The 11427-nt window shown below is 39.7% G+C and overlaps 1 protein-coding gene across 1 annotated transcript in view; it reads left to right on the top strand.

The window, feature by feature from the left end:
- Positions 1-11427, top strand: part of LOC131691746 (double-stranded RNA-binding protein Staufen homolog 2) — a 48243-nt gene that overhangs the window by 26957 nt on the left and 9859 nt on the right. The window contains exons 3-6 of the mRNA XM_058978374.1: positions 8511-8878; positions 9083-9801; positions 9864-11079; positions 11143-11387. Of these exons, the coding sequence (XP_058834357.1) occupies positions 8511-8878; positions 9083-9801; positions 9864-11079; positions 11143-11387 (2548 nt within the window). The remainder of the gene's footprint in view (positions 1-8510; positions 8879-9082; positions 9802-9863; positions 11080-11142; positions 11388-11427) is intronic.

The raw sequence follows: 11427 nt of genomic DNA, 5'->3' as shown, positions 1-11427 counted from the left end.
TGTTATTCTTGTAGTTTTGCAACAGGATACATTCCATTAGCGTGGTGGAACGTAACTGTAAAATAATTTCCAAAGGTGGCCGCATTACTTATGAGTAGGCAAAGAGCTTCAGATCGATTAGTCTGACCTTCTTACTTCTCAAACCAGTGGAACGTTCAATCGACCGCTTCATTCGGGATGTTAGCTTGGGCAAGCACCCGTTGCATGCAATGCAACATGCATATCCGCAAGGAAAGTCTACTACCATCCTGTTATACAATGTTGTCTAAAACGTTTTTCACACTATCAATCAAGTTTTTCTCGATATTGAAGGTGCTTTTGAGAACATGTCTTTTGAATCCATTTTGGGAGCAGGACGAGGTCACATATCACGAACTGGATACACGCAATGCTTAGCAACCGACGTCTATGCTCATCTTTAATCTCTAAGTAGAGATGATGAAACTGAGTGTCTGCGGATGTTTTCAAGATGGTGTGCTGTCATCACTTCAATGGTACCTTTTTTTTTTTTTAAATGTCTTTTTTTTTAATATCCCGCCTCTCACCCCCACACCAAAAAGCTCACAAACGGAGCCCCCTGGTAGTGGACACATCAGTTCTCAGCGTACAAAAAAAAGGTCAGCACAACAAAACAAAGTTACGAATCGCGGAAACGCTGAGAACAAAAAAAAAACAATACGAGACCGACAAAACACAAAATTTGACAAGAAGCTACGGCGAGTACCCAGCGGAAAAGAATCCTTTTAAGGGTCCCATCGTAGCTTTGCAGGAAGCTCATAATAATTTAAATTTATTTATTACTTATTGCTATAAAAAATGCATTTATCAATTGTTTTTATTTAAAAAATGTTAACCAATTATAGCTAAAGGAATAAGCTCGATTGGTGGTGAACGAAGTTTATATTAAAAATTCTCCTATTTTATTTCTTAAAATTAGTTTCAATTTTGCTTGTCGCCGATAACTTGTTGAGGAAACCCTTAAGAGCTTGGGTTTCCGGCATATGGTTTCGCAGATGATTATCATATAATGATCTCCAGTATTTGCATAAACAAACTTTTTGATATGCTGCAACAAACCTTATGTGTTGTTGAACAATGGTCTCTTCATGTTGGACTATTAGGTAATCCAAATAAAACAATGGTGCTTTTCACGAAAAAAGGGATTATAACCGGAGCTCGTCCATTATAGTTCTTTGAAACTATTTTCGCAGATCAAGCTCAGTACGTTGGGGTAATTTTTGACTCAAAACTTCTTTAGATGGAATCTGATGGATTGCAGAATCAAGAAAGCTTGCATGGCATGCGCCCAATGTAGACGAACTATCGGCAAATCTTTGGAACTCAAACCCAAGTTCATTCAGTGGATCTACACAACCAATACTGGCATACGGGTGTCTTGTTTGGTGGCAGAAGGGAGAAGTTATGACAATCCAATGAAAGTTAACCCATCTTCAGAGGATGGTCTTGATGGCGATGACTGATGCATTCTCGACAATACCTACTGCTGCTCTAGAGGCACTCTTACACATAAAACCACTATATGTGTTTCTGAAATAAGAAGCACTTTCTTGTACATACCGTCCTAAGGTTACTGGGTTTTAGAACAGTAACCCGATAGATCGTGCAACTAGCCACACAAGACTGTGGTCCCAAATAGTTACTTGAGATGAGTGTACACTAGAGTGGGACATGGTTATATGAAAAAAATAAAATTTGGCTCCGAGTAACTTTTTGGGTCCCATTTAGCTCCCAGAACAACTCTGCAATTTTTTAGCTCGATCGGTGAAACTATATTTTTGCGCCCACTGTTTAAAGTTTACATGGGATTTCGTATAGGAAAATTGTCTTTTGCAAATTAATTCTTCCAAGAGTCGCCCGTTATCTCCTAAAAATAAGTAGATGTCTGATTTTTATAGGAAATTTTTCAAGGAAACAAAGTCTAGAAGACGGCAAAACGATCTGATGATTGTGAAAAAAGTTATTAAGCAAAAACCGATGGATGCCCTGAAGATTGATGAAAATTTTACTTTTCATAGCATCACTGCTTTTGACGTTCTAATTATGTACAAAAAATTTAACTTTCTCTTATTATGTACAAAAGAAGCCTCAATTTATCCCTCAAAACCTTGCGAAGTGTCCAAATAGTATAGATAAACGATCTAGACATATTAAGAGAGGATTAAAACAAAATTGCGTATAATTGGACAACCAACAGCAGTGGTGCTAGAAAAAATGAATATTTTATCAATCGTCAGAGCATCAATCGGTTTCTGCTTAATAACTTTTTTCTCAAGCGTCAGATCGTTTCGTGGTTTTCGAGACTTTGTTTCTTAGTTAAATTTCCTATAAAAGCCACATAACAATTTATTTTTAGGAAATGATGGGCGACTCCTGGAGGAATTAATTTGTAAAAGTTAATTTTCCCATACAAAATCCCATGTAAACTTTAAACAGTGGGCGCAAAAATATAGTTTCATCGATCGAGCTAAGAATTTGCACAGTTGTTCTAGGACCCAAATAGTAACTAAAAAGTTGCTCGGAGCTGAAATCTAATTTTTGTCCCACCCTAGTATACACTTGCTCCCAGTGACCTTACCCTCACATGAAGTTTTCTTTTTAAAACTTTCTTCACGAGGAATGGCTGTCTGGCTAGATGGTGCGACAACTTGAAGAATATGTAGTTTGTTGTACTGACGGTTCTTTTTTTCATGTAACTTTCAAATGGTTTACAATATCGCCTTGATGTCAAAGAGAAAGTTGCACGAAAGTTTACGGGCCTTTTGAAAAACCTATTATTGTTGATGGAGAAACGCGACTAACTTATGAAAAGGTCGTAATAAAACAAAATAATTGTGTTGTTAAAACAAAAGTTAAAATATCTCGAGAACTACTACAATTTAGAAAATTTTTCTTAAGAGCATTTCGATTTAAAATGGCGTTTACAATCATATTCAAAAAGAAAATTGTGTTTTTGACTGCAAATAGTAAGAATTATAAAACAAATGTCAAAAGTTGTTGTTAGGAAAACTGTTTTTATTGAAAGCTTCTCCATGATCCAAATACACTAAAAAGGTTGCTTTTACGTCTTTAAAACGATAAACATTAAATTTTTGTCATTTTTTGATGGGGTAACGCGAATAACTTTTAAAAAGAGCATAATTACACGAATTAATTGTTTTTGAAGTAGCAAAATTTCAAATATCTCGAAAACTATCGCATTTTGGAAGATTTTTGTTAAATGAATTTTGATTTTAAATGGTGCTTAGAATTATATTCTGTAATAAAATTACAATTTTGTATGTCAATTAGTATGAAATTTGGGGGTGGGCGTAGCGTATTGGTAAATCGATTGCCTTGTACGCAGCGCACCTGGGTTCGAGTCCCGACCCCACACATAGGGTTAGAAATTTTTCATAAGAGATTTTTCTAACCCGAAGAGGCGAATGACCTTAAGGTTAAAACCTCTATAATCGAAATCAAAAAAAAGTATGAAATTTAAAAACGTACGAAGTTATTGGTAGAAAAACTTTTTTACCGATTTTTTCTCCATCATGCAATCACAATCAAAATGTTTCTTTTCTCTTTAGGTTTTTAGTAACAAAATATAATTTTTTTTTAAAAAAATGGGTTTTTTCGCAATTTAAATTTTTATCATAAATTTTCGTTTTTTTTTTGAAAAATGACACAACATTTTTTTCAGTGTATATTTTTTCGGACAGAAGTGTTCATTCCCTGTAACTTGTTCTCAGATAGTTTTGCTGTATAAAATACAGTAATCGAACAAAAAATTTTTGAAATTCATGCACGTAGAAACGTTTACGCACTTTTGAAAAATTACTCTTGTATCAAAATATTCCAATTGCCAGAGAATATCATGGAGATTATACAGCGAACACACCTGCAAAGTTTCGTTCGAATCGACGATGGTCATATTTTGCGGTCGGCCGTTTTCTCATGGAATCCCTCAATATACAAAATAGTAACTTTTCAGATCGGAAAAAATCACGAACAAGGGACTGGAAGGGTACCGTAATTGGGTTGGTTGGATTGTTTATTTTACATTATATAATTCGAAAGGACAGCCCATAATATAAAGAAGGATAATAATAAAATAACTTTAGTGATTGAAACGCTGTTGTGAAAAGTGAAAAAAAACTCTCAGGCGGAAAGATTTGAACGTATAGAAAATTTAATAGGGCAGGAGTTTTCATAATCTGGAGACGTAGTACGTTTACGGATAACGGGAACGAGCCGTATGACCATTCCCTGAACATGTAGGGGAGAGGGGGTAACAGTGAAACACATTTTTTCTACGATTTAAATTTGATGATAATACATGATATTTGGGTAGCCAAAAGTGCTACATAGTACCACTCTGTTATTAAGTAATACATATATTTTTTCCAACTGGTTAAACTCACGGGAAATAACTTTTTGTGGGTAATAAGCAGTCGGTGGTAAAATGTACCATTGTGCCCCATGGGTAGGAACGATGAAACACGACGTCGTCTATAGTGAAATATTCTATTTGTAAATTCTGTTCTTTTGTTTTGACGAAGAATTGTCCTAACGCTTCGAATTTAAGTTATATTGAGCCGAAAATCACTTGCTTACGAAAGAAATCACTATATCACCGCGTAACTGCACTGTATTAGTAGTATTTACTGTGGAAAATCGGAACCCATTCACAATTTGAGACAGACCACAAAAACAAGAAAATGCCACTGTTCCCCATACGTCATCGTTACCCAAATTTGTCTATTCACAAAAATTGTGAAATTACATAGAACCATGACAAGTTACCGAAAAACCTTGTTCGCGGCAAATGTTGAGCATAAAATTTGCTATAAATAACATTGGACTAAATATTTATTCAATGGATGGTAACTCATAAAGATGGAATAATGTTTTTCATTGCAAATTTACTGACTATAACAAAACAAACAAATATTCAATAAATGAGATGCAGCTATCAGATCTCTCTCAAAAACAAGTAACACGTGTAAAGAATTAGAAATTGTGAAATATCAGGGAATGAGACGATTCTGACCATGCATTATTATTTTATTGCGAATGTTTCATAGTTCCTGCTGATCCACTGTTACCCTCTCTCCCCTAAATAATTGTGCCAAATGTTCGTTATGCCAAATGATCTTCAGTGTGATCACGTTGAAAAATTGTGGCAAATGACGGTTTTTCAGCGGTTAAAAATAATTATGCCAAACGTCCGTTATGTTAATGACCAGTAATATAGTCACTCCTCAAAATTATGCCAAATGTCCGTTATGTCAAATGTCCGCTATGCTAAACGCCCATTACATTATGCCAAATAGTTTTCTCCTCTTTGTTATTTATGCGACTATACAATCGAATTTATGTCATTTTTATGATTTACTATGATACTACTATTCGGTTTTTTTGATAACAATATGAAAATGACCATTATTTTTTTAAAAGTACGGTAATTTCTCAATATTTTAGAAAGAAGCGTCTACGCTTTGATAAAAAAAAATTAGAGAACGTTTAGTTCCGTATCTAATGATCTGTTTATCAGTAAAGTCGGTAGAAAATATCAGAATCATATTTTTTCAATTTAGAAACTTGCTGGCATCGCACTGCCGTTATACGCATAATTGTACCATGTATATAGGGAATCCCATAGAACATGGGACAAATATGCATATAATGGCAGTGCACTCTTAAGGGGGTTCTCTTATATAATTGTGCAAAAAGTTTTTTGAATAAGAAAAATGACGCTTATCTGCAAAATGTTTATTAAGGTTTCATCCATAAAATAAAAATTATCGAGTGTAAGGTGTCAAAAATGGCGGCTCCAGCAAAAGTTGTTTTGAAAACCGGCCTCATCTGCGGGCACGATAAAGGTACAGGTCGCAATTCGTCGTCTACAAGAAGCAGCAAATCAGAACGATCTCCAAAATTACATTCCGTAGAGGCGGCCCAACCTTAAAAACACGAAAAAATTCGATATAGAAACGAAATGCGGGCAACTTGAAAATATAGTATCGTTTTTTCGCATGACTTCCACTTTGGCTGGCTCTAAAAAATCGTTAATGATCAACATATTGCGATTTTGTAGGTTACAGCACCCGAGAATGTTGTCTTCTTTGAGGCGAGCAAAACCCGAAGTTGATTGGTTCAAAAACGAGAATGCCCGCAGATTCGAAAAATCTTGCTTCTAGAAAGCCGCCATTTAGGACGTTATTTTTGACATCTTACAATCGAAAATTTTTATTTTATAGATGAAACCTTAATAAACATTTTGCAGAATGGCGCACATGTGTATTTTGCTGCTTCAAAAAAAATTAGGTACTTTTTGCCACAATTATATAAGAGGATCCCCTTAAGGGGTTAGAGGGGCATTATCGCGCACTGTAGGATTCTATAATTATATCTTTCATTTTATTCATTTTTTTAAATTTTTAATTCGAAGTTTGCACACATATTTTAGAATGTATACGTAATCGAGCAAAAAAATCGATTTTTTAGAAAGGTTTATATACAACCCTTAAAAGCTCATGCGAGCAAATTTTTACTTTGGGAAAAATTGAATAACTCTGGAACTTTTCCACCCTTTTTGTTGATAAAAGGGTCGTTGGATGCGGAATTGTCGCAAACCAAAATTAATTATTCTTCAGGAATTTGTGTTACTGACGTAATGGAATGAAGAAGTATTGACGTATAATGTGGCTTCATGTCGCGTGCTGTCCGACATCGCTGTCGCTCCGTCGGACTAAAACTAATTCAGAACCCCTATGTTTGAGTAATCCGGGCAAATGAGTGGATCACAGGCTGATTGGTCTGTTATCCGTGTTAATCGATTGTCGGCAATGAGAAAATTAAATTTCCACCAACTTGCTGCCAGTTAGACGATATATCCAAACTAACACCAAAATTGGCGCCAGTTAGACACTAAATCCAAACAGTTCACACAACCTGTATGAACGCTGGCTAACCGAGACATCACTCGGTACCAGCCAGTTGCTTTAGGCGTTCGAAGGATTAAAATGTGTTTACGGATTACGTGGCTCACTCGATAGATTTACTGCTTATTGAATTCAAGATGTCGCGTCAATGTCTATATTTTGGTGACTATCCAATCTGCTCATAATCGCAAGTCAGTCCCACGGTCTATAGATTCCTTACCTACATTATAGGCAGTAATGTTCTTAAACGATTTCTCACTGATAAAACCATAAAAACGAAGCTTTTATTTTCACTGGGTCTTAGGAGCGGTGCTTCTTAAAGCCACGATTTTAGCTTGCCCTTTTGAGGGTTAAAACACGATTTTTAAATTAATCTTTTTTGATTAGAAGCCAATTATGTGATCATGTCAAACGATTATCAGCGATGACCACGAAAACACGGACGTTTTCTTGGATTCTCTGACAATATCGATGCCTGTTTCGTAGATAGTTATATAAAATTAAAAACGGTCAAAAGCAAGTCATGTGAAAGTACAACCAGGTAACTTCTTCCCTCCTTCCCATTGCATTCAAAGCAGTTCACAGCTTTTATTATTTATTTGTTTTTATCCACAAATGTACGCAAATTCTTTCCTCACCCTTTTGATGAGACCCTTTATAAAGCTGTCTCTGCGCGAGACCCTCGCTCACTGGTTGAGCAGTTGCCGCCAGTTGCTTGTTCAGGCGCGACAAGATCAACGTGTCGAGTCGTGACTGGACGAAGGTCCGGCGACGGAGCCACCACCGGTTCGTTCTGAACAGGATGAAGTGTCCTTTTAAATTCATACAATATAACAGAATAATGGAGAAACGGTAGCAACAATGAAACCCCGAGACACTGGAGCAAAGCGGTGCCAAAAGGAAGATGAATTTATTGCATCTTCACAGTGGACCACGTGTTTGTATGTGCCTGCCTTGCACAGCGAAATAGGTGAAAATGAGTTTTCTGTTGGACTCTTGCAATGAAGATAGCAAACTTTAGCCACGCAGAAGGCTCGTAACACCACTATGATAATTACAACGCACAGCAGGAGTTCGGCAAACAGTTAATGCTGCACCTATCCTAGCAAAATGGTCCGTGACAACCTACAAGGCTTTATCGAAAAGCACGACTGTCGTTTTCAAAATCTTGAACTTTTGAAAGGAATGCTGTGAAGTAAAGATAGCAGGGGGACGTAAACTAGAAGAGAGCGCCGTAAAACGATCAGCTTACATTAATGATATATGACAGTATGTAAATAGGGTAAATCAGATTGCGGTTTGGGGATTCGAGTTGACCAGATTAGTACTGCACAAACATTGGCCGCGAACGGAGCTAAGGAGCGAGCGGAAGGATTTATTATAACAAGATCACAGAGGACTCTATCTAGAACATATACCGCCTAAAGTGTTGAAATTGAAACTTGCAACGAGATCTAATATGCTGCTGGACAGTCGGAAGTTCCTGCCCTTACCCGCCCTGTCATCGAATTCCTCCTTCAGTTCTCTACTATCGTACTACAATCGTTCCTCTATGTATTCTTTCAGGATCAACAACCGGCATCATCATCATCATCCACGTGGAGACCACCATCCAGCAATACCAGCTGGCCCACACATGCCAATCCAGCAGCACGGTTCCAGAAAACCATCATCACAGCACTATGGCAGCGGTGCCGGAATATCGTTGAAGCCAATGGGCTATCCCCCTAAGTCGCTACCGTACAGCAGCAACACCAGCAACAACACCAACTCTGGCAGTCATCACCACCAGAATCCACACCATCAGCATCATCAACAACATAGTCATCACAACAGTCATCACGTGCACCATAATCACCAGTCGGGTGCGATTCCGGTTGTGTCTGCTGCCGGTCCCGGGGGATCCAAACCGCGCATGATTCCAGCACATGAACGTAAGTGAAGAATTTACATCAGTGTTCGAAGGAATGATTTGATTATCTGAAAGTGAAATCTCGATTAATCTAGCTAGTGTTGTGATAACGTATGTTCTGCCCTGTGTTGTTTTGCCGTATAAAAGCGGACGATTTGTCTGGGCCTAAAGTGACGACTTATTTACTTTTTTATAAATCGGATTGTATTGTTGAACTATCTTTCAGCTAAAAACATTCACAATCACAACAACGCGGCACCACAAACCAATACACCATCGAATGTAATAGTGGTCCTTCAGACGGATCCCGTTCAGCTATCGGGAGGAATGTCCTCCTCAACCGCCACTACTCCGGCAGCAACTAACATTAGCAACAACATAACCAGCAGTACCGGCACTGGCAGTATAACAAGTGTCGCTAGTAGCGGTGGTGGAGGAGGAGGTGGATGTGGAAGTGGTTCAGGTGTAGGAGCATCAATCACTTCCCTGGCGGCCAATTCAGGCAGCACTTCCGATGGTCAGAACGAGTCAACCTCACAGTCACAGCTACAGCAGCCCAACCAGCTGCTGTCTTCTGTACCAGAAACCTTGGCAAACACTAAAGAGAAAACCCCAATGTGTTTAGTTAACGAATTAGCACGTTATAACAGGATCCAGCACCAGTACCGGTTGACTGGAGAATCGGGCCCTGCTCACAAGAAACGATTCACCGTCACGCTCAAGCTGGGCGATGAAGAGTACACAGCGGAAGGCCCGAGCATTAAAAAAGCTCAGCACAGTGCAGCCCACGAAGCTATCGGTGCTACCAAATATAAACATCCTCCGGCTAAAATTAACCGGACCAAAACGGGTGGAAAGACCAACATTGGAAACATCACACCAACCGTAGAATTGAATGCCCTCGCAATGAAACGTGGCGAGCCTACTATTTACGAAACTGAAATGGTAATTTTAACGATAGTCTATTCTTGCTACGTATGTTATAACATTTCGAAAAATATCAACAGGTTGATGCCCCCATCGCAACCAAGTACAGCACCAACACGCATTCACCGCCTGTCGCACCGCAACCGGCGGTAAGAGGAGGTGGTCCGCACTATTTCTCGGTTCCGCCACCAGGGTCTTACGGTGGTTATCATCGTAACAACACAATGTACAATAATCCCCCACCCGGTGGAGTAAGGTACGGTGCCCCTCCACCAAATTCCTACAATCGACGAAATCCCATGGGGAGCAAGTCGGACTATCCCCGTGGATACTACTATAACCATCATATGCCTCCGTTGGCGCCGCACGTACCGGAAGTATACAAAGTCACCCTGCACGTAGGAGAGCGGACGTTTTTAGGCGAAGGGCACACACTGCAGGCAGCTCGGCATGATGCAGCTGCACGTGCTCTAGAGGTGCTGAAACCACTTACTCCCGATACGACTAATGCACCTTCTGAATGCCACGATACTTCGATCGATAGCGACGATCCTAATTCAGATCTAAAATCTCCAATCTCTCTCGTGCACGAGATGGCACTGAAACGTAAGCTTACCGTTCAATTTGAAGTCCACGGCGAGAAGGGCCCGCCGCACATGAAAGTTTTTACAACGCTTTGCAAAGTGGGTAACATTGTTACTGAAGGGGAGGGCAATGGGAAGAAACTTTCCAAGAAGCGTGCTGCCGAGAAGATGCTAGACGAGCTTAGAAAGATTGCTCCAACTTCGCCCGAGAAAAACACCCGTACCATGTTGAAACTGAAGCGAAAAGTTCCTCTACCAAAGAAGAAAACTCGTAACCTCATCAAGGATAATGCCGAAGAAGATCCTCCGGACATGGTGAATCCAATCAGCCGGCTGATGCAAATTCAACAGGCACGCAAGGAAAAGGAGCCCGTGTATACACTGGTGGAGGAACGCGGTGTCGCACGGCGACGAGAATTCGTAATGGAGGTCGCCGCCAGTGGTAGTACCGTTACGGGTATCGGTCCAACCAAAAAGATGGCGAAAAAAGAGGCAGCGGAAAACCTGCTCGTTATGCTCGGCTACGGACGTTCGACGGTTGCCAACTCATCCTTACCCAACAAGGAAAACATGTCGGGAAGTGCCAACGAGATGGTTGAGAAACCGAACCGGAAGGTCGCCTTCAACGACAGTCCGAGTGTTCAGTCGAACGGGAAACAGGGTGGCACCGCTGGTCGGCAAATTGTTCCCGGCGTGCTGCAGCTGAATTCAGGTAGGTGGTTGGATGGTTTCGTACGGTATCGTTAAGAGGGCAACGTCTTTTTTTTTTGAGTAGGTATTCCCAACAAACCTAACCCGCCTGCAAAGGACTACAATCAGGAAAATAACGCCCATGCGGAATCAAACGTATCTGTTGCCTCTAACGTTGATAGCTCATCGAAGTCGGGACAGGGCAGCAGCGCTACTAACAGGATAAACAATACGTCTAGTACTACAACTACGCCTGCCACCAGCTCCAATCCGGACGTCGGCCGAATGACGGAACAACTCATGTATTTGGCTCAGCTGCTAAAGTTTGAGGTAAGTTTTTTATTGGTTACTCAGTTAAAAATATACAAAC

Source organism: Topomyia yanbarensis, chromosome 3 (genome assembly GCF_030247195.1).
Source record: "Topomyia yanbarensis strain Yona2022 chromosome 3, ASM3024719v1, whole genome shotgun sequence".
Lineage (NCBI taxonomy): Eukaryota > Metazoa > Arthropoda > Insecta > Diptera > Culicidae > Topomyia > Topomyia yanbarensis.
The sequence above is the reverse complement of the archived record's forward strand: the minus strand, read 5'-3'. Positions and strand labels throughout refer to the sequence as shown.